The sequence below is a fragment of the Physella acuta genome, unplaced genomic scaffold, assembly GCF_028476545.2.
Source record: "Physella acuta isolate Inbredline_101_S28 unplaced genomic scaffold, ASM2847654v3 ptg000008l, whole genome shotgun sequence".
Taxonomy (NCBI): Eukaryota; Metazoa; Mollusca; class Gastropoda; family Physidae; genus Physella; species Physella acuta.
Genome location: NW_026731528.1, coordinates 887,771 through 912,500, shown reverse-complemented (window position 1 = coordinate 912,500; position 24,730 = coordinate 887,771). Strand labels below are relative to the sequence as shown.

General features: G+C 40.4%; 1 protein-coding gene across 7 annotated transcripts in view; it reads right to left on the bottom strand.

Annotated features, from left to right (window-relative positions):
* Positions 1 to 22,355, bottom strand: part of LOC131955234 (uncharacterized) — a 35,380-nt gene extending 13,025 nt beyond the window's left edge. For 2 of the 7 annotated variants that reach the window (XM_059319299.1, XM_059319761.1), the window contains exon 1: positions 13,613 to 13,788. In XM_059319299.1, the coding sequence (XP_059175282.1) occupies positions 13,613 to 13,623 (11 nt within the window). In that variant the 5' untranslated portion in view covers positions 13,624 to 13,788. Of the gene's footprint in view, positions 1 to 913; positions 933 to 1,125; positions 1,230 to 13,608; positions 13,789 to 22,333 lie in introns of those variants that run through there. The other 5 variants (XM_059319608.1, XM_059319470.1, XM_059319385.1 and 2 more) reach the window with 5 other exon arrangements.
* Between the last annotated feature and the right edge of the window lie 2,375 nt (positions 22,356 to 24,730).

Genomic DNA, 24,730 nt, shown 5'->3' with positions numbered 1-24,730 from the left:
TGTGTGTGTACAGGGCCTATATATGCATATATATATATATATATATATATATATATATATATATATATATATATATATATATGTGTGTGTGTATAGGGCCTATATATGCATATATATATATATATATATATATATATATATATGTATAGGCCAACAAAGCACCGTTACATAGCAATAGTATCGGGTGTTACACAGTTTTGAAAGGACACGTAGATCTAAAATCTAAGGTAAACAGCTAAACACGTCTCATTGAGTCAATAGTAAGTAGGGCCTTACGCGAATGTACACATGTGGAAAAACGTCATCTGTGTCAGTGTGTCACAAGCCAGTCACTGTGTACACACGCCGCCTCAATGGGTACACATAGTGTACACACAGAGCTCAGGTCATGTACATGTGTTGACACAATAAAATCCCATTGGGTTTCATTTGTGGCGCCGTACACGTAACAAGGCGAGGGATATCTCGTCTTAGGTAATGGTGCTATAACAGACGGCGAAAGGTCAAGTAAATCTCGTATCGCTAAACTCAGGAATTAGGTTAATACAGGGGGTCGGTTACACGTTTCAAAATTAAAATTAATTCATTGAGCTTGCTTATTCTTATCCATATCCAAAGCTATATCTATTTATATCTACTTCCATAGCCATAGCTATAGCTGTTGTCAAAAATGGGCGATAGATACACAAATATTTACAGTCGTGATATAGCATGAATGTAAATCTTGCACATGTAATGTTAACGTGATATGGTCACTGAATACACACAATGGAAAACGTATTTTAAATTAAACACAATCTCCTTCATTTTCTATTTACTTCAGTACCTTATAAAAATTTCATGGTATAATAAATTTCATAACACATCAACAGTTTTTAAATAATTCAATTAAAAACTGAAAAATTATAATTACTATGTAATTATTTATTTTTTAAATCCACGAACACACCATCAATTACAATTTTTTTAAATAACTATAACACGTGTTGTTGAATACTGTCATTAAATTATTTCATTTATAAAGATCAAGTAAAATAAAAAAAACGTTCTATAATTTTAACGAAACAGTCTAATCGATCACAGCAAGAATTATGAGACCACAGCACAAACACAAGTACCACGCACAATCAGTGAAGCCTGCCACTGCCTCAGTCAAGCATAAACACACTAACTCACATTCTAGAACGTCCTCACTGTACTGTTGACAGTCGTATAATGGACGACCCCGGCCAACGGCGGATATAAATACATTTAGCAGGACCCAGGGAAATTTTCTTCCGGGTCTCAGATCTACTCCCCCCCTCCCCCTCCCCCCCCCACATATCTATGGTGATGTTTGGTTGGTAGATCTAGATCTAGCTTGGCAAGCTTGATCGAGTTCATAGGCGGAGACTTGGGTTTTTATTCAAAGAGGTGTATGGGCATATTTTCACAGCGTGGTGACATACAACATAATGGTGATATACTGACATCATTGTGCCATACTAAAATCATGGTTACAAACTAAAATCATGGTAACATACTAAAATCATGGTGCCATACTAAAATCATGGTGGCAAACTAAAATCATGGTGCCATACTAAAATCATGGTGACATACTAAAATCATGGCGCCATTCTAAAATCATGGTGCCATACTAAAATCATGGTGACATACTAAAATCATGGTGACATACTAAAATCATGGTGACACACTAAAATCATGGTGCCATACTAAAATCATGGTGACATACTAAAATCATTGTAACATACTAAAATCATGGTGCCATACTAAAATCATGGTGCCATACTAAAATCATGGTGCCATACTAAAATCATGGTAACATACTAAAATCATGGTAACATACTAAAATCATGGTGACATACTAAAATCATTGTGACATACTAAAATCATTGTGACTTACTAAAATCATGGTTACTAGGGTAAGCGGAGTTATACAACAAATGGTGATCAGCGATGACATGGTTGTTAATTAAAAGTTTGACCAGTGGTGACCAAGTTATCCATTAAATGGCGAGTAGTGGTGACTTGCATGACAGACAAATAGTGACCAGTGGTGACCAAGTTATCAATTAAATGGTGAGTTGTGGTGACTTACATGTGACAGACAAATACTGACCAGAGGTGACTGGGTTATCGGTACTTGGAACCACAGGATACTTAGGGTGACAACCCCCTATGAGATACCTGGCTGACAACCCCTATAATATATCACAATGACAACCTTCTGTTAAATACCTGATTGACAACCTCTATAGTAATAATATATCACAATGACAACTCCCATAAGATACCTAATTGACACCCCCCCCCCCCACACACACACAATATGTCACAATGACAACCCCTATAATATATCACAATTACAAATTCTGTTAATTACCCGATTGACAACCTCTATAATAATAATATATCACAATGACAACCCTTACGAGAGACCTGATTAACAACACCCCCCCCCCCACAATATGTCACAATGACAACCCACACTGAAGCCTCTAAGATATAAAGTCCTAAGTTCACAGCCCCAGAACGAGACTGCAGGAATATCTAGTCTAGATCCGCCTCTGTCGTACATGACCTCTAGCTGACATAGTTCGCTTTAGGGGGATTCCCCTACGGAATTACTGCGTACATGGATATCGGGGGCCTACATTAATTCCAACCACTTACTTACTTACATATTACAATGAATCGACCGTCCGCGTTTAGATCATGAAAAAACCATTTCTTAAAATAACTTGTTAATCCTCTTAATTCCTCAATGCACCTTGATGTTTATTTTGCTTACTGCATTGAAAATAATTGGCAAGTCAACGCAGAATGCTCTACACAAATAAACACATTTTTGTTCCGTTGTTTAAACCAAATAGAAGTTTCAACTTTCAAGTATTTGTTGACCATCCTGGGCTATTTTTAGACGTGATTTTATCTATGATGCGCAAAAAAATAATACAATAACAAATAGTAACAGAAAACGAAACAAAAATTGTAAAAACAATGCATTTATTTAGTTTGTATATTTTTTCTTTGGGAAGTAAAATTAGGCAAATGTAGATACATGAGACCAGGAACTTGAACGAAAAATAGCCAATCAAGTTTCTGTATACGCTTTCTTACAAGGGGTTAGGCTTAGGTAAGAGGGTCAGGATTGAATTGAAGGTCCGTGCTGAGATTTACCACGAATAAGTTTGCGTTACTAGTAAAAGCGTAGTATCGAGTAGGTTTTTAGCTACGTATAAACATGTAAGTATGGCTAGGGACGATTTAATTCTAGATTCTGATAATAATAACTGATGTACGTATGGCAAGGGACAATTTTATTCTAGATTCTGATAGTGTAATGAAATAGCCGTGTCGAGAGTCCCGGCTTTAATTGCTGACCAAAGGTCAAGTGGCTTGGTCTACTTACAAACTTCAACGCTCAGGCTAGTAGTGGCTACAACTGGACAGATGCCGCATGTAAGTGGCTCCATAGAACAGGGGGCGGGCTAGGGAGATATCGTGGACAGGCCAGGGACAAATCGTGGACAGGCTAGGGACAAATCGTGGACAGACTAGGGACAAATCGTGGACAGACCAGGGACAAATCGTGGACAGACCAGGGACAAATCGTGGACAGTCTAGGGAGAAATCGTGGACAGTCTAGGGAGAAATCGTGGACAGTCTAGGGAGAAATCGTGGACAGTCTAGGGAGAAATCGTGGACAGTCTAGGGAGAAATCGTGGACAGTCTAGGGAGAAATCGTGGACAGTCTAGGGAGAAATCGTGGACAGTCTAGGGAGAAATCGTGGACAGGCTAGGGACAAATCGTGGACAGGCTAGGGAGAAATCGTGGACAGTCTAGGGAGAAATCGTGGACAGGCTAGGGACAAATCGTGGACAGGCTAGGGAGAAATCGTGGACAGGCTAGGGACAAATCGTGGACAGGCTAGGGACAAATAGTGGACAGACCAGGGACAAATCGTGGACAGACCAGGGACAGACCAGGGACAAATAGTGGACAGACCAGGGACAAATCGTGGACAGACCAGGGACAAATCGTGGACAGACCAGGGACAAATCGTGGACAGACCAGGGACAAATCGTGGACAGGCCAGGGACAAAACAGACCAGGGACAAATCGTGGACAGACCAGGGACAAATCGTGGACAGTCTAGGGACAAATCGTGGACAGACCAGGGACAAATCGTGGACAGGCTAGGGACAAATCGTGGACAGACCAGGGACAAATCGTGGACAGACCAGGGACAAATCGTGGACAGACCAGAGACAAATCGTGGACAGGCTAGGGAGAAATCGTGGACAGTCTAGGGAGAAATCGTGGACAGTCTAGGGAGAAATCGTGGACAGTCTAGGGAGAAATCGTGGACAGTCTAGGGAGAAATCGTGGACAGTCTAGGGAGAAATCGTGGACAGTCTAGGGAGAAATCGTGGACAGTCTAGGGAGAAATCGTGGACAGTCTAGGGACAAATCGTGGACAGACCAGGGACAAATCGTGGACAGGCTAGGGACAAATCGTGGACAGACCAGGGACAAATCGTGGACAGACCAGGGACAAATCGTGGACAGACCAGGGACAAATCGTGGACAGACCAGGGACAGACCAGGGACAAATCGTGGACAGACCAGGGACAAATCGTGGACAGACCAGGGACAAATCGTGGACAGACCAGAGACAAATCGTGGACAGGCCAGGGACAAATCGTGGACAGACCAGGGACAAATCGTGGACAGTCTAGGGACAAATCGTGGACAGACCAGGGACAAATCGTGGACAGGCTAGGGACAAATCGTGGACAGGCCAGGGACAGATTGTGGACAGACCAGGGACAAATCGTGGACAGACCAGGGACAAATCGTGGACAGGCCAGGGACAAATCGTGGACAGACCAGGGACAAATCGTGGACAGGCTAAGGACAGACCAGGGACAAATCGTGGACAGACCAGGGACAGATTGTGGACAGACCAGGGACAAATCGTGGACAGACCAGGGACAGACCAGGGACAAATCGTGGACAGACCAGAGACAAATCGTGGACAGACCAGGGACAGACCAGGGACAAATCGTGGACAGACCAGGGACAGACCAGGGACAGATCGTGGACAGACCAGGGACAGACCAGGGACAAATCGTGGACAGAGCAGGGACAAATCGTGGACAGACCAGGGACAAATCGTGGACAGACCAGGGACAAATCGTGGACAGACCAGGGACAAATCGTGGACAGACCAGGGACAGACCAGGGACAAATCGTGGACAGACCAGGGACAAATCGTGGACAGGCTAGGGACAGACCAGGGACAAATCGTGGACAGACCAGGGACAAATCGTGGACAGTCTAGGGACAAATCGTGGACAGACCAGGGACAAATCGTGGACAGGCTAGGGAGAAATCGTGGACAGTCTAGGGAGAAATCGTGGACAATCTAGGGAGAAATCGTGGACAGTCTAGGGAGAAATCGTGGACAGGCTAGGGACAAATAGTGGACAGACCAGGGACAAATCGTGGACAGACCAGGGACAGACCAGGGACAAATCGTGGACAGACCAGGGACAAATCGTGGACAGACCAGGGACAAATCGTGGACAGGCTAGGGACAAATAGTGGACAGACCAGGGACAAATCGTGGACAGACCAGGGACAGACCAGGGACAAATCGTGGACAGACCAGGGACAAATCGTGGACAGTCCAGGAACAAATCATGGACAACCAGGGACAAATCGTGGACAGTCCAGGGACAAATCGTGGACAGACCAGGGACAAATCGTAAATAGACCAGGGACAAATAGTGAACAGAACAGGGACAAACCAGGGACAAATCGTGGACAGGCTAGGGACAAATCGTGGACAGACCAGGGACAAATCGTGGACCAGGGACAAATCGTGGACAAGCTAGGGACAAATCGTAAATAGACCAGGGACAAATCGTGGAGAGACCAGGGACCGTCTAGAGGCGAATCCCATACAAGAAAGTGGGACTTAGTTTTTTTTTTTTTTTATTTTAAACTGACCGCCTCCGAAAAAGACAACTTGAAAAAAACTTAAACACCAAACCATGAAAACCGCCTCAATCGAAACACAACTCCAAATAGAACAAGCTCCGCCCATTGCCTCCCCGCATTGTTGAATGATTCCTCCGTCTACTCACATCCGTCGCGTGTTGTGTCTGTGCGGCTGTCAAGTGGAAACTGACGTCACGGTCAAGGTCACCCCTATCATTTCTATTCCAGGAAAATACGACAGAAACTGTGTCCACAATCTGTACACAATCATGACAAATTTTTACAATCACGATCATCTATTTCCATGTAAACAACCAATTCGCTGTAACAATACACGTAAATGTGGTTTGAGTACATGGTAAATCTTACAAGCAGAATTTAGATTATAAGTAGAATCTGACAAATGTACATTTTCTTTCTGTGTACACGACTGTGTACTATCTAAACTTGTACCATATGTATTATGATTACGATCTTTCTGTGTCTATGAATGTATACCATGATGATTACCATCTTTCTGTGCCTATGAATGTATACCATGATGAGTACCATCTTTCTGTGCCTATGAATGTATACCATGATGAGTACCATCTTTCTGTGTCTATGAATGTATACCATGATGAGTACCATCTTTCTGTGCCTATGAATGTATACCATGATGAGTACCATCTTTCTGTGTACTATGAGGATGTGTGTACGAATGTGTACAATCTAGATGTGTACATGAATGTGTTTTATCTAGACTGTCAGATAAATGTGTTTTATCTAGACAGTCAGATATATGTGTTTTATCTAGGCGGTCAGATAAATGTGTTTTATCTAGACGGTCAGATACATGTGTTTTATCTAGACGGTCAAATATATGTGTTTTTTTCTAGACGGTCAGATATATGTATTTTATCTAGACGGTCAGATAATTGTGTTTTATCTAGACGGTCAGATAAAAGTGTTTTATCTAGACGGTCAGATAAATGTGTTTTATCTAGACGGTCAGATAAATGTGTTTTATCTAGACGGTCAGACATATGTGTTTTATCTAGACGGTCAGATAAATGTGTTTTATCTAGACGGTCAGATAAATGTGTTTTATCTAGACGGTCAGATACATGTGATTTATCTAGACGGTCAGATAAATGTGTTTCATCTAGACGGTCAGATAAATGTGTTTTATCTAGACGGTCAGATAAATGTGTTTTATCTAGATGGTCACAGGAAACAAATCTATTAAAATTGTTTTGCTCTTCACATTTTTCCAGATGTGAAACTCAATTAATTGGTTTCACGCAGTTCATTATTTTTACCAAGAACATAATTAGTTTCCCCGTGATGAGTCAGACAATTAATTGGCTGAGTTGAAGGAAGAAAATTAAAACGAATCTTTCAATACATTTGATCACGGCTTAGTCAAGGTCTTGTCAATACTTTGTGTAACGTTTTACACTTGAGTGATGACGTGATGTATCACTCACATCGCAAACATGGCAAACATCACACACAAAACACACACCACACACACCACACACATCGCAAACATGGCAAACATCACACAAACAACACACACCACACACACCACACACATCGCAAACATGGCGAACATCACACGTACAACACACACCACACACATCGCAAACATGGCAAACATCACACACAGATCACAACACCACAAACATCACACACACTACACACACCACACACACCACACATATCGCAAACATGGCAAACATCACATACAGATCACAACACCACAAACATCACACACACAACACACACCACACACATCACAAAGTGAATTCTAGTGTTTACTAATACCAAACTTTTAAAAAAATATTCATAATACATTAGTTTGAAGTTCTGCACTTAAAATTTAAAGCCGATCACCTCAAACTATGTTAAAGTATTATGAATTCACACTTTATTTGACTTCAAATGTAACACTTTAAGAACGGTGGAAATCCTACGAGTAGGTTTATTTCAAGATGGCCGCTTAGGTCATAGTTACCAAGATCCCCCCCTCCCCCCACATATTTTTAAAATGAAAATATGCACATACATGCCCCCTAATTAAGCTATTGATTAATAATTGTTCTCTGACAAGTATTTAAAAAAAAAATTTGTTCCGGGGTCTACCACTAAAATTATTATTTGACTCTCGGCATTCCCCCCCCCCCCCCCCGAACCCTCATTCCAGATAATTTCCATCCCGCCACTTATCTTCCACCTATCCAACCATCCCCAAATCACTCACCCATGACGGTTATGGGGAATCTGGGGTGGTGGTGGGGGTTGGGGCACTTATTAGGTTTATGCTAGGATAGTGTATGTCGGGGTGGAGTATCCATATAGAGAGAGCATGTTACATATATGAAACCGTTACATCAGTGAAAACATGTTACACAAGTGAGGCCATGTTAAAGTATTGAGACTACATTACACAATGTTTAGTACTGGACTGGTGTATGGTGTGAGGGGGGGGGGGGTAGGGAGGTGAGCACATTCCAGATTTATGCGAGAGGCCCTTGGGATGAGGGGGGGGGGGTGACCGTGGAACACAATGGGAGGGGGATACACCTTTTGTATATATGGGAGGGGGTAGCTTAATATAAATTAGGCGGGTGACATTATGTAAATTGGGGTAGGGGTCAACCAGGCAGATATAACCTGGTGTATGTTAGGGGTGGGTGGAGTGGTGTATCCACAACCTAACACCGTCAACTTAAAAGTTGGTAAGGGATGTGGGGGTGATGTGGGGTGTGGGGGTTTGGGTGGTGTATCTACAACCTAACACCACCACCTTGACCATTGGTGTGGGGGTGGTGTGGGGGTGGGGTGGTGTATCTACCACCTAACACCACCACCATGACACTTGGTGTGGGGTGTGGGGGTGGGGGTGTGGGGTGGTGTATCTACCACCTAACACCACCACCATGACACTTGGTGTGGAGTGTGGGGGTGGGGGTGTGGGGTGGTGTATCTACCACCTAACACCACCACCATGACACTTGGTGTGGGGTGTGGGGGTGGGGGTGGTGTATCTACCACTTAACACCACCACCATGACACTTGGTGTGGGGTGTGGGGTGGTGTATCTACCACCTAACACCACCACCTTGACACCTGGTGTGGGGGTGGTGTGGTGTGTGGGGGTGTGAGGGTGGAGGGTGTATCTACCACCTAACACCACCACCTTGACACCTGGTGTGGGGGTGGTGTGGTGTGTGGGGGTGTGAGGGTGGAGGGTGTATCTACCACCTAACACCACCACCTTGACACTTGGTGTGATGTGGGGTGGTGTGGTGTCTCTACCACCTAACACCACCACCATGACACCAGCTCAAACAAACCGGACCAGCGGCTCAGCTTCCCAAACGTGACTGTACGTGCAGGTCACCGCGCGCCCGAACACGCAGGGCGTAAGTTAAGTCCCTTGGCTAAGTCCTATAACAACATACCCCCTCCCTGCATTCTCCTGGCTTCCCTCCCCTGGACGAGCATCCACGGCCATCAAACAATTACTGCCACATTCCAGTACCTGGTTTTTGTTTTTAACTCATCTGTACACATATAAGACAATAAGGGGAGATCACTGGAGAAAATTGGGATAAAATCTACTAGGTGGATGAGCAATAAAGGGAGATCACTATAGAAAATTGTGATCATAATAACAAGCTTTTATGTAATAATGCACTAAAAAGTAGAAAATAAATTATACACTACTATTTAAATTACTATAAAGAAAAGCGTGGGTATCTTCCTAATTATTAGTAAATGTATCCAATAGATACTTAAGTGACCCACGCTTCTCTTTATAGTTATAAACAGTTGTGTATATTTTCTACTTTTTAGTGCATTATAACATAAAAGCTTGTTATTAAAACGTTTTTTATGCATTTTTAAAATGTAATTTGAAAAACCTGACCGAACTATGACTACATTTCCACATTGGATTTGTATAAACCAAATTTGTATTATTTTGGCCAAATCGACAGCAATTAAAAATTCAATGACCACATTTGGATGCCATTATCCTAATTAATATTACGTAGGCGATATTAAGACTATACAAATCAAATTATGATTAATGTCTTGTATTGAAAATCACTTTAAAAAACTGATGACAAATTAAAACACTTTTCGAATAGCACGACAACCCTTGTTTTTCACTAAAAAAACTTGTAGCGGGGAAAAGCAGGCACTTGATTTGTGATTCAATGTGGCAATTGTTTCCGCTTCTTAAGTCCACTAACACACCCTTAACGTCATTGAATTGTTTTAATTCATAATTATTTTTTTTAATTTCTAGAAAAATACTATTGTGAATAAGATAAGAAACATTAATTAATTAAGAAAAATAGTTTAAAGATATTAAGAATGTATGTCAGAAAACTTGTAAAAAACAATGGTGTCTGGTGTTTGAGTATATAATACTGACCACTGACTGTTATATACTGACCGCTGACTGCTACATTTACTGACTACTGACTGGTATATACTGACCGCTGACTGCTACATATACTGACCACTGACTGTTTATACTGACCACTGACTGCTACATATACTGACCACTGATTGCTATACTGACTGCCACTTTCATTGACCACTAACGGCTCATCTCCATGACCAATGACCAAAGGTGACTGACCACTGGGCGTGATTGCCGTCAGAAAGTTTCCAACTAATTTTTACCATTGGGTTAAAACAAAACAACGGATGGAAACACAGCAACATAACTGTTTCAGAGGAACTGAGTCACTTTGGGTGGATGATAGAACAATATGAGTGTCTGTAATAGAACAATATGAGTATCTGAACAACGGCCGAAAGGTCGTGTTTCTTGAAGTCATTCATCAATGATCCTGGAGCTATATTTAGAAGTTTTGAAGTTTTGTTTAAAGTGGAGGCGAGTGATCATTAAAGAACCTGTCAACACATTTTGGTTTTGTTTTCTTTGATTGCTATTCCCAGAGTAAACACCCTCCCTCCAATACTCTATCACAGAGACAGAAAATGGGACCGATCTAAGGAGTTTGTGAGGCAGTTTTAAGATAGGAACTGATCTAACTTCGTAGAAGGGTTGTTAGTGATGGGGACCGTTTTAGGTTGGGGACCGTTTTAGGATGGGGACCGTTTTAGGATGGGGACCGTTTTAGGATGGAGACCGTTTTGGAGAATAGGACCGGTCAGAGAATAGGACCGGTCAGAGAATAGGACCGTTTTAGTGATGGGGACGCTGTTAAAGACTCTGGCAATTTTAAGGACTATGTTGTTGCGGTAGCGACAAGATATGATTTATAGGGACACCATTGGACATTTAACAGATTTGCAGGACGGCGATAAAGATTCAGTGACACAAATCTCAGGATTATCGTTGGCCTACTCGGGGTGGTCTGAGCGTAAACAATCCAGGTAGATGAGATTAGCGTGTCAGAGTGATCAGATTAGATAGACTAGAGAAAATAGATTAGAATAGAGAAAATAGAATGGGGGAAATAGAGCTGAGAGGACGGCGCTAATTCCTTCATCCAACATTCAAGCGACGCATGACAGACGACCTTTGGCAGATCATTCAAATTAACTAGGTCAAGAGCCGTCACAAGAACCTATTTTTGGAATTTGATTTGATTAGTAAACAAAATTGGTCTTCAAAATCGTGGGAAACAAAATTAACTTGAAAGAAAAAAATAACGAAGGAAAATGTTTTTTGAACTTAAGTGGATATTTACTTTTAGTCGTGACTGTGGCTATTGGCGAGCAAAATTACGGGAAGTAAAAAAAAGTACTGATAGAATAGAAATCTTAGCATATCTATGTCAAGACAATGATGAGTGGTATTTGAGGGACGAAAGGCTTAGAGTGGTGACAGATAGTAATGGTTTTTATCATCACCATGGTATACGTAGTCTATGGCCAGATTATGGGTGGCCCCAATAATAGGTGGCCCCCTAAAATTCTAAACATGGTCTATGGATGGCCCATACATAGGTGGCCTTGATAATGCCAACATGGTCTATAAATGGCACCAAAAATAGATGGCCTCTTTAATGCTAAACATGGTCTATGGATGGCCCAAAATTAGGTGCCTTTAATAATGCTAAACGCTAAACATGGCTTATGGATGTCCCCTTTATTGCTAAACATGGCCTATGGATGGCCCCTTTATTGCTAAACATGGCCTATGGATGGCCCCTTTATTGCTAAACATGGCCTATGGATGGCCCCTTTATTGCTAAACATGGCCCATGGATGGCCTAAGAAAGAGACGGCAGGGATTTCCATGTGATGGCGTGAGCAGATACCAGGGGAGGTAAAAGTGAAGTGGCCACATTCAGAGGATGTCCCATTTGATGGAGGGCCAAAGTTAGTAGATAGTCCAAGATAGTGGATGGCCCAAGTTAGTGGATGGCGCAAGTCAGTGGATGGTCCTATTTAGTTGATGGCCCAAGCTAAAGTATGGCCCAAGTTAGTGTAATGTCGCATTAGATGGACTCGATGGATGGCAAAGGGATGTAATCTATATGGGGTAGACATGTACACCCGGTGTGACTTGGCATATGGGGGGTATATATGCGTCACAAGGATGGGGAGTCAAATTCTCCAGATTGTCAAAATATATTTTCACTGAGACCACGCAATCTTTTTAAAATCAGAATTCTCATGGTTTAAATAACATTATCCTGGATCTCTTGGTTACCGGGACACATGCAAGTCTTAATCAGGCAGCCCACACTACGCCTCTATGCTATATAAGGTAGCAGACAGGAGCATTAGGTAGCCTTAACAGTTGCTACGAGGTAGCCAAAGTAAACAAATCACCGTGTCAACACTATGCACGATGACTCTGTATTTGATTGCACGCCTTTTAAAACCTACGCTCCAGAGTTGAAGAAATCGCGTTAATGAATTGGTTCTGCGACACGTTTTCATTACCTGCCCGCAGGTAGGTTGGAGACAGGTCCAGTGTGCCATTATCCGTGCGCAGTCAAGCGCGCGTGGGCGGCCTTGGCGACCCTGCCGTGTCGCGAGCGATGTGTTGCTGTGTTTAGGCAACCGTTATGATGACGTCACGGGATCTGTCTCAGCGGACGTGCGGGGAAACAAAACACAGGTGGACGTGTGCTACATGTAGCCTGTTTTGACTAGTGCTACACGTAGCCTGAGTCAACTGTTGCTACACGTAGCCTGTGTCAACTAGTGCTACATGTAGCCTGTGTCAACTACTGCTACACGTAGCCTGTGTCAACTACTGCTACACGTAGCCTGTGTCAACTAGTGCTACATGTAGCCTGTGTCAACTATTGCTACACGTAGCCTGTGTCAATTGTTGCTACACGTGGCCTTTGTCAACTATTGCTACACGTAGCCTGTGTCAACTGAGGTTACATGTAAACATTATGTTTTGCTACACATTAAAGTTCAACTAGTGCAACACATAAGCATTGCCAGATAAAATTACATCTTGTCGGCTACTGAGGAAATATTGCTATGAATAAAAATATAAAATGGAAGTTTGGAGATACTATTACTGCAGATTTTCACTATCAACTTAAGATGATTCGAAAAGATACATAATTATTATTAATTAACTAATTAGTTGTCCTTACCTACTTATCCAACATCGCCGAAAATGGAGATAAAAATCCAATTAATTAATATCACAAAAGAATCTAACAAACTTTTGCAATTATCTAACACGTCTCAGCCGTTACGTAACCAACTTCACCACCGTAAGTAACTGTGACCAACTACCCCACAAGAGCCACCAGTTTTCGACTACTTTGTCCTGACCGCCCCGCCACCTTCCCTCGTCTGCTGGTCGAGCGTGCAGCTAATGCGTCAGGTAAGTGAAATGTCAGTCCCCCGTCCCTGAGTGACAGTTTCATCTCTTACCTGCGAAATTTGGACCTGGGCAGATTTGTCAGAGGTGGGAGGGAGGGGAGGGGAGGTCCCCTAAGGTGGGAGGGAGGGAGGGGGTGTCCCCTAAGGTGGGAGTATTAAAACATGTAGGTGTTGTTTTTCTTCTTTGTCCAACACCTCCATCCCCCCTCCTCCTCATCTCTCACCATCCACGTTTTATCCAGAGAAATTTTTCCCCCTTATTTTAATTGTAAAAAAAAACAACAACAAAGTCTATTATGTGTAGCGGCCTAAATAAGCAGAGTTGTAGGATGCTGTAGGATGTAAATTTGTTTACCGGGGTGGCCATCTGATGGCGCAGTAGCCGGTACTGCGTCGAGGTATTTCCATGCTCTGATTTACATTCAGGAAGTGGGGGTAACAATAGGACGCTAGCGTGAAAAACTTCCGTGATAACAGGGACTTAATCTCGACCTAGTTAATCTATTGTTAGACTGGATAAGACATTTGTAGCGCTGTTTGATTTGCTTGGGCACTCTCGGTCTAGTTAGGCTAAATATTGGACTGGATAAGACATTTGTAGCACTGTTTGATTACAAGGACTTTCTCGATTTAGTTAGTATAAATGTTGGACTGGATAAGACATTTGTAGCACTGTTTGATTACAAGGACTTTCTCGATTTAGTTAGGCTAAATATTGGACTGGATAAGACATTTGTAGCACTGTTTGATTACTAAGGCACTCGATTTAGTTAGGCTAAATATTGGACTGGATAAGACATTTGTAGCACTGTTTGATTACAAGGACACTCTCGATGTAGTTTGGCTAATGTTGGACAGGATCAGATTTTTGTAGTGCTGTTTTCTGCTCCCACCCCCCCCCCCCCCCCTTAACATTTTTTTTCTTTTGTGATGTATGTGGACTTTTCTGTCCTGATGCAGATGTATGTGACGTCATAGGTCATATGATGTCACCCCGCGTTATTGGCCGTTCAGGGCTGATGATTTTTAATTATTTACAGATACGTCTTTTTGACGTGTCTTTACTCTTCAACACTGCGCAAGTTTACACCTGACCCTTTGGAGTGACGTCCCTTTCAGAGTTCATGTCCTTACATCATTCCTCGAGATGATGTCACTAGCTTTACATGTTTATACTTTCTTAGCGTGGCCCAGCGGTAGAGCGTGAGACGGGTAACCGGAAAGTCTCGAGTTCAAATCCAGGTTTAAGTCGGTAGGGCGTCCTTGAGTCCGACCAGCTGTTTGAAATTTCTTTCACCTCCATGAAACGGTACTGATGAAATAAAGTACCACTTCCAAATATCTGAGGTCACTCAAAAATTTAAATGGAATTTGGTCTACCTAAATGAAACAGCTTTCAGGTTATCATCTTCACACGTAAATAAAGTAAAGTGCCACTTCCAATTATTGGAAATCGTTCAAAATTTGAAAGAAACATGTGCACACAATCTAACACTTTTATTTCCAAATTTCATCCATTTAACATAAACGGTACTAAAGTTATTGGCTTTTGAGAAACCGGAACTTTAGTAAGTACCACTTCCGGTTACCGGAAGTTACTCAAAAGTTCATACAGAACTACACATTTGATATGATATATAATTTATATATACTTTGATATAATACTAAGACTTATATATATATAATTTATTCAACATAACTGAAACTGTACTTCATGTATTTTGTTCACAAACAGACACACACACGCACAGATATTAGGGAGGTGTAAAACGTCGATAATTGTTAAAATCTCCAATTCTTTTATTTACACGAATACAATACTTCCTATGTACTTTGTATACTAGAAAGTAGAAACGAAATGTTTGATGTTCAGGTAAAAAATTATTATTTATTTTTACGCTCCGATAAAGCAGTCACGTCACAAGCCATTGTTTACACAACATGCATTAACAAACACCGGGAAAACCCCATATCTATAAATAGACAATTTTTTCCAGGATGTTGCGTATCTTAAATGACGTAATAGTCAAGAGGTTGAACAGGGTAGGTAAACCAGATTGTGTGAGGCTACTAGTACTATGTTTCCAATCATTTTTTTAAATTTTTATCTATGAGTGAAGTCTAGGTCACAAGGTCGACGATATTTTTTTATGCGAGAAGAAATTTATAATCCTCAACTGGAATAACCTAAGTTTAAATATGCTTCACCGATTGGCTTTTTCCTCCAGAAGGACATTTTAATAATCAGAATGAAACATTTTAATTATTAGAATTAAACATTTTAATAATTAGCATTAAATATTTTAATAATTAGCATTAAATACTTTTAATAATTAGAATTAAACATTTTAATAATTAGCATTAAAGATTTTAATAATTAGCATTAAGTTAATGATTAGAGGTTAGTAAGTTTTATAAAGGTTAAGTAATATTTTTTTTTTAGAGTTAAAACAGTTTCAATAAGGGATTGTTGTATCTTTATAAACGGAGTTGCCGGTTTGAGTTTTGTTGGTTGTATATCATAAGCTATATCTGGTACAATTAGAACACTACTACTTCAGGTACCTGGGAAAACCAGGCCGCCGTTAAAAGAACCGACCTAAATCTGGGCCGGTTTTAAATTACATAATACGGTTATCGGTACATAACGTTTTAAATGAGCAATTTCTATTGGTTAAAATTTCCCACGCGTCATTGTGACACGTGGAAAGAAAATGATTTACATAATTTTAATGCTTCATGGTTGAGTGGGTTTGGAGAAATGTTCATTTGATAAGCTGGGGTGTAATGGAGTAAGGAAGCTTCTGGAATAATTTGGATCATTTTGTTGCACTACTGGCCCAGAGCCGGCGTTAGGGGGTGGCGAACGGGGCGGCCGCCCCAGGCCCCGCGCTTGAAGGGGCCCCGCGCTTCAGCAACGCCATTGTTGCCTGAGTTAGTTTGTAAACTTAAATAATCTTTGCAGAATTAAATTTAAAAAAAACACAACTAAATGGCCGAAACTGTTGGATGTTAAAACTGAGGCCACGGCTGATGTTAGTGAGTTATCCTCTGCATGGACTGGGACAGACCGTTATTCTAAAGAAAGACATTAGTGTCACACCATCGCTGGCACGGTCGACTCGCTATTGTCCTGAGGTGACTGGAGATGGCGGTCGCGAATTAGCCCCCGACCTGACATGGGAGGTAAAATCGGGAAAAACGTAAAAAGATACCCTATTGTTTGCGGACCGTTGAAGACGTTTTTTTTTAGTGAGCAAGCGGGGGTGCCTGTAGTAAACAGTCAGTGACCTGATGATGGCTTGCAGAGGAGGGGGTGGGGAGGGGGGAGAGAGCAAACGGGGACATGCCCCGGAAATCCAGAGTATTTATCCCTAAAATCAATATTTATACACTGTATGGGCATCTTTTGTGTAATTATGCTTATTCGCCACGATACGTTTGATAGGTATCCATACAGTAATTATGTTCATATTTATTTTATATATTGTTAGGTCATCTTTAAATACATTATACTTGTATTTATTTTTATGTCCATTTTCATTTTGGTAAACTTTAACGGTATTCGTAAAGTGATTAAGCACATGTTTATTTTAATTAATTGTAGGGACAGTGGCGTAGCGAGGTCGGGTGTCACCCGGTGCGGCACTTAATGGTGTCACCCCCCCCCCCCGAGAGGCGTAGCGACCCTTCCCGGGAAAAAACTTTCAAATTTTCGATTTGCACCCCCCCCCCTCCTCAAACTTTTGATTTGCACCCCCCTCAAGTTTTCGATTTGAAACCTTCCCCCCACCTCAAACTTTCGATTTGCACCCCCCTCAAGTTTTTCTCTATATATTTTGCTATTTTTTGCCTTGGTGTCACCCCCCTAAATGGTGTCACCCGGTGCGATCCGCACCTTCCCCCGCCCCCCCCCCCCCCTCGCTACGCCTCTGTGTAGGGATATTCAGTATAATAGTTAAGGCCATAGTGATTCTTGTTTTAAAATAGTGTAGGCACACTAAACAAATTATAAAGTCTATACTGTTTGATACATCGGGCCGAGACTGTTTTATGGTAAAGTTCTCCTGAATTCTAAAACGTCTGAATTACCGGCAGTCCGAGCATGCCATCGCGAAACTCATTAATAACATGAAGCTGGCTGTCACATGGTTCACTTTCTAATTATAGACACGGACCTTCTCTTGTGAGAACGCGGTCTTAATCTGTAATGTAATACGCGGACGCACTATTAACACGCACCTTCTCTTGAATGGCTGCGGTCAGAGATCCAGTAACGTAGTACCCGAACTGATTTTTTTAGGGTTTGGCATCCCATAGATTTAAATGTATAGTTATCCTTCACGGGCTTCACCTGACCCCACCAACTGTCACCACCCCCCCCCCCCCCTCCCAGTGTTCCACCTTACTGAGCGTCCATGATTACATTTGAGAGTCGTTTCATTTGGATATCTATAGCCGTTAACAGTGTTTTTCACGATTTGAGTTTATTCCGAAATCTATCAATGTTTTGCTATTTTCCCCTGCATCCACACACTTCGAATGCCCCTGTTAACACTCGATAAATTGAGAAAATATCGCTACTATCACCTGCCACTGTGGACCGATTTAACGTTGCTTCAAAGTGCCCGAAGGTATTAAGTCAGCCAAACAGTGCCTTCAGTACATTTGGAGTATTCGGGATTCCTTTCCCAATGCGGCGATCGCCTACAGAATCTTGCTAACAGTTCCAGTCACAGTTGCAAGTGCCGAAAGAAGTTTCTCCAAACTGAAGTTGATCAAGAACTATTTGAGATCAACGATGTCCCAAGACAGGCTCTGCGGCCTGTCGATTCTGTCAATAGAAAAAGACATAGCCTCCAGTTTGGACTATGATGATATAATCATGGAATTTTCCTCACGAAAGGCAAGAAAAGTAGATCTTCGTTTGTGAACGTACTGGTAAGATTTTCATAAATAAACATTAATGTAAAAAATCAGGGTTGAAGCTGACGTTCATCGTCTCTTTAGTGCGTGTCTTAAACTTATATCTGTTTTATTTTTTACTTTTCAAACAAAAAGCCTTAACAGAAACAAGCAACGTTTCAAAAAGCACTTCTAAGTAAACAAATTATTTGTTAATCAGTGTTTTAATGTTAATACGACATTGATAAACAGCTTAAAAATACCATATATATCGTTATAAATATTAATTCGCATTGAGAAGAAAAAAACAACGCCTCACTGTACATGTTTTATTTAATTATACACCAATGAAAAAATATAAGGCCCCGCGCGGATGGTTGGCCATAGGCCCCGCGTACCCCTAACGCCGGCTCTGTACTGGCCGACTGTATATCATGATAGCAGGAAGATATATGTGTGTGTGATAGATTAGCAGGAAGAGTATATTGTGAACTTTTATGTGTGTGTGTGTGTGTGTGTGTGTAGAGGCTTTTGTATGTATGTCATAATAGCGCAAATATGTGTATATATATATATATATATATATATATATATATATATATATATATATATATATATGTGTGTGTGTGTGTGTGTGTGTGTGTGCATCATATTGCCTAAGTCATGATAGAAGGAAAGTCTCGAGTTCAAACCCTCTGGCAGATAAGGCTCGATCCCGTCCAACACTAAAAAATTAAGAACGAAGAAGACGGATAGAAGGAAGATGCATGCATATGAGTGTATGATTTAGTTTATATGTCATGTTAGCAGGGAAATGCTATTGTGTGTGTGTGTGTTTATGATTTCGTCTGTATGTATAATAGCAAGAAGATGATATAATGTATGTGTGTCTGTGCGTAAGATATAGTCTATATGTCATTGTTATGATACGTATGATTTAATATAAAAACTTGGATGAAACATGATAGTCTGTGTAAGAAAATATATGTATGATAGTCTGCTAATGATAGTTTGAGTATGATACAAAAGTTATCCCCACTTCATTTTTCTCATTTTACACCCCTGACGACACGGCACCTCTCATCTAACACCCCGACAATACGGCACCTCTTATTTTACACCCCCTACAATACGACATCTCTCATTTTACACCCCCTACAATAGGACACCTCTCATTTTACACCCCCAACAATACGACACCTCTCATTTTACACCCCCAACAATACGACAGCTCTCATTTTAAACCCCCGACAATACGACACCTCTCATTTTACACCCCGACAATACGACACCTCTCATTTTACACCCGCGACAATACGACACCTCTCATTTTACAACCCGACAATACGACACCTCTCATTTTACACCCGCGACAATACGACACCTCTCATTTTACACCCCGACAATACGACACCTCTCATTTTACACCCGCGACAATACGACACCTCTCATTTTACAACCCGACAATACGACACCTCTCATTTTACACCCGCGACAATACGACACCTCTTATTTTACAACCCGACAATACGACACCTCTCATTTTACACCCCCGACAATACGGCACCTCTCGTTTTACACCCCCGACAATACGACACCTTATTTTACACCCCCGACAATACGCACGCCTCATTTTACAACCTGGTTGATACGACACCTCTCATTTTACACCCCCGACAATACGGCACCTCTCACTTACACCCCTGTTGGTACACCACCTCCCGCTTTACAATCGCTTTTATCCCATCCCTATACATATCACGTAGCCTTATTTTCGCATTCAGACATCGTGTTACACCACACTGCCCCCCCCCCCACCGCTTCCTAAAGCTGAGGTAATCTGGCTTTCACTCTTGTGTTATCGTAGAGTGTTCTTTAGAAATATAATCTCCATTTTCACTTCCTTCTACATGTTTTCTGTAATTTGTCTTAGGATCCCCCTCCCCCCAGGAGGGATAATGGATTGTTGTAACTTATTATATATATCAAACATGTTTTTATTAACTAAGTAGAGGTTCTTAAATGTCGAATTCGACATATTCAATACTACGAACACGTACAATAAAATTTCTATTTTACTATCGCGAGCAGTGCCAATAAGACCGAAGTTTGTGTTTAAAGAATATTTAGTTGTGTTAGCCAAGCACTTTCTTCGAACCAGACTTTTCAAACTCCATTTTCGTCTTGCTTTTTTTCTATATTTATACACCGTTATGCTCTAAATCCAGCACAGTATCTGGACAAGACAATGCGTGGCCGTTCGTACAAATTATTTCCATTATTTCAAAACAATTTAATTTCCCAGTTATTAATTATAGAAAGGTTTAGTCAAAACAAAGCTGTAGCCTTGTGACACCAAGTCCTGTTGGATAAAATTAATGCGTGGCACTGACAAAACAAATCAACGCGTGTATAAACAAACATGAACACAAACATCCAACACATATTTTATGTAGGTGTCAACAGCAAGGCATGTTCCTTAAGCACCTGGCTTAAAGCCTCGAGTGTTAGCCACGGACAGTCGCGTAGCTACAGCATAGTAAGCTTAAAGCAAGGCATAATGGTCCCGGGTACATTGAGGGGGGGGGGGTGGCTTTTCCCTATTTCTCAAAAGTTAAATTTTACTTTTGAAATTAAATAATATAAAACTATGGGTTAAGCTACTAAATAGTTATACATTATAAATGTACAATCAGGACGTATTATAGTCGTTTACAATACAAAATATACAGAATATTTATGCTTTAAAAAACATGTCCCTTATTTGAACTCCAGCTGTAGTGGATTTCTTTGCTGGCAACGTTCAACTCAATTACTGGTAGCCTAATGCTTGACGAAGTGGGCCCACTGATAATTTTTGCATTAGGGCTCGAAAATTCTAGCTACGCCACTGGCTACGGACATAACACTATGCAGTGGTCTAAGACAGCGTAAAGCTGTGCTAGAAAAACACAAAAACGTTTGAAATAGTTTTACACTGAGTTGCAGACGTTGAGGTATGGATGCTGTATCCGACCAGGGGGTGACTCATGTGACGAGGCTGGGACAGGTACGGCGTGAAGGTACGACGCAGTTGGGGGACCAGAACAGGCTAAATGTGGAACAAGGGGCCACAACCGGATGAATTAAAAACAGCCAAAATAGATTTTGCACATGAAATGTATCTAAGACAAATCTATTGCTCGGTCGGTGAAAATTATTTGTTTTTCTTTGTATATATATATATATATATATATATATATATATATATATATATATATATATATATATATATATATATATATATATATATATATATATATATATATATATATATATATATATATATATATGTGTGTGTGTGTGTGTGTGTGTGTGTGTGTGTCTGCATACACACACATATAATATTATATTTACTATTAATGTAAAGTAACTATACTATACATACATATATATATATATATATATATATATATATATATATATATATATATATATATACATATATATATATAATATACTATCAATGTAAAGTAACTATACTGAAGAAGCAATAATAAAATGCTGGCAGATAATAGAGAGCTAAGAAACAGATATTGTCCTTACCGTCACCACCCGGAGTTGTGCCCCAGAGTTGTCGAACCTTCTAGTATTTATGTAACTTGGTGAGTAATGCTCACCTGACTTGTACAGGATTTGTTTACTAGGCAGAAAAAACAAGGTCACTGGTCAGCTGTGGAACTGTGTGACGTCATTAAGGCCCGAACATTTCCTTGACCCAGATCTGTCACGTGACTCGGTTTTAAATTAAACCGTTTTTTTTTAATCACCAAGGGAAGCAACTTTCACTGGGGACGTCTCGACGGCCGTGTTTCACGTCGGTGTTTGGCAGGTTCATTTGTCGTTAATCTGTGCGTGACGTCTGCAACCGGATCTGATGGGTAGAACTCGTGCTTTTGTATGTCTTAGACGTGTCTTTGATTCAAGACTTTTGGTCATTTGTCCAACTTTTGGTCATTTGTCCAATACTTTTGGTCTTTTGTCAAAGACTTTTGGTCATTTGTCTAAGACTTTATGTCATTTGTCCAAGTCTTTTGGTCTTTTGTCCAATTTTTGGTCTTTTGTCCAATTTTTGGTCATTTGTCCAAGACTTTCGGTCTTTTGTCAAAGACAGGTGATCTATTAACTAACTTGTGCTCTAGTGTTTACATTGTGTCTATAGTGTGGTCTATGGAGCTGGAAGATTTTATTTTTATGAATGGTCGATGTTACTTGCATCTAAAGAAAAACGTTGGTAATAACTTATAAGTTAGTGCATTTTAAATTTTTTTTTTTGCGTAAAAATAAATACGTTTTATTTAAACCTAGCTACAATACATTATGAGGAGAGACATGATGCTACTTTTTCTCTCTGGAACTACATGACTGATTTTATGCTGGCACCTGATTGCCGTTTCATTCATGCGTTGTTCTGTTGCTTAGCCAGACCAGTTGGGGACCTAGAAAATCCAGCATCCCCTCCCCACATCGGAGAAAACAATCCTGACTCAAGATATCAATCATATACAAAAAGTTATTTGATAATTCTGCCCAGTGGCGGAACTAGAAAAAAAGGGCCACCCCGCAAAAAAATGTGTGGGCCCCATATATAATATATATATATATATATATATATATATATATATATATATATATATATATATATATAAATATATATATATATATATATATATATATATATATCAAGCTACCCATCTTTCGCTCTACACTTTTGCTATGTTTTTACCTATTACCACAATCAATACTTAGATACAGAATATTTTTAAATTAATTTTTATATTATAAAGGTCGGGTTTCGGTGCCTGGGCCGCTCGCATTGTCTAGTTCCGCCACTGAGCTGGTAAAACATCAAGTCAACAACTAGAAAAATAACTTTTACATTTTTTTCATCAACAAAATCCCCAGGTCCATGTTTTGACTTGTCAGCTGCGACAGTGGAAGATATTTGAACATCCTGCATGCCTCAGATTACACGCAGAGGTTGTTTATGCTTGCTCTAGTATAGGTGTTTTAAATGTAATGGCAGACATGTTGTTTGTTAGAGATGTTGTTTGTTAGAGATGTTGTTTGTTAGAGATGTTGTTTGTTAGAGATGTTGTTTGTTAGAGATGTTGTTTGTTAGAGATGTTGTTTGTTAGAGATGTTGTTTGTTAGAGATGTTGTTTGTTAGAGATGTTGTTTGTTAGAGATGTTGTTTGTTAGAGATGTTGTTTGTTAGAGATGTTGTTTGTTAGAGATGTTGTTTGTTAGAGATGTTGTTTGTTAGAGATGTTGTTTGTTAGAGATGTTGTTTGTTAGAGATGTTGTTTGTTAGAGATGTTGTTTGTTAGAGATGTTGTTTGTTAGAGATGTTGTTTGTTAGAGATGTTGTTTGTTAGAGATGTTGTTAGAGATGTTGTTTGTTAGAGATGTTGTTTGTTAGAGATGTTGTTTGTTAGAGATGTTGTTTGTTAGAGATGTTGTTTGTTAGAGATGGTGTTTGTTAGAGATGTTGTTTGTTAGAGATGTTGTTTGTTAGAGATGTTGTTAGAGATGTTGTTTGTTAGAGATGTTGTTTGTTAGAGATGTTGTTTGTTAGAGATGTTGTTTGTTAGAGATGTTGTTAGAGATGTTGTTTGTTAGAGATGTTGTTTGTTAGAGATGTTGTTTGTTAGAGATGTTGTTTGTTAGAGATGTTGTTTGTTAGAGATGGTGTTTGTTAGAGATGTTGTTTGTTAGAGATGTTGTTTGTTAGAGATGTTGTTTGTTAGCGATGTTGTTTGTTAGAGATGTTGTTTGTTAGCGATGTTGTTTGTTAGAGATGGTGTTTGTTAGAGATGTTGTTTGTTAGAGATGTTGTTTGTTAGAGATGTTGTTTGTTAGCGATGTTGTTTGTTAGAGATGTTGTTTGTTAGAGATGTTGTTTGTTAGAGATGTTGTTTGTTAGAGATGTTGTTTGTTAGA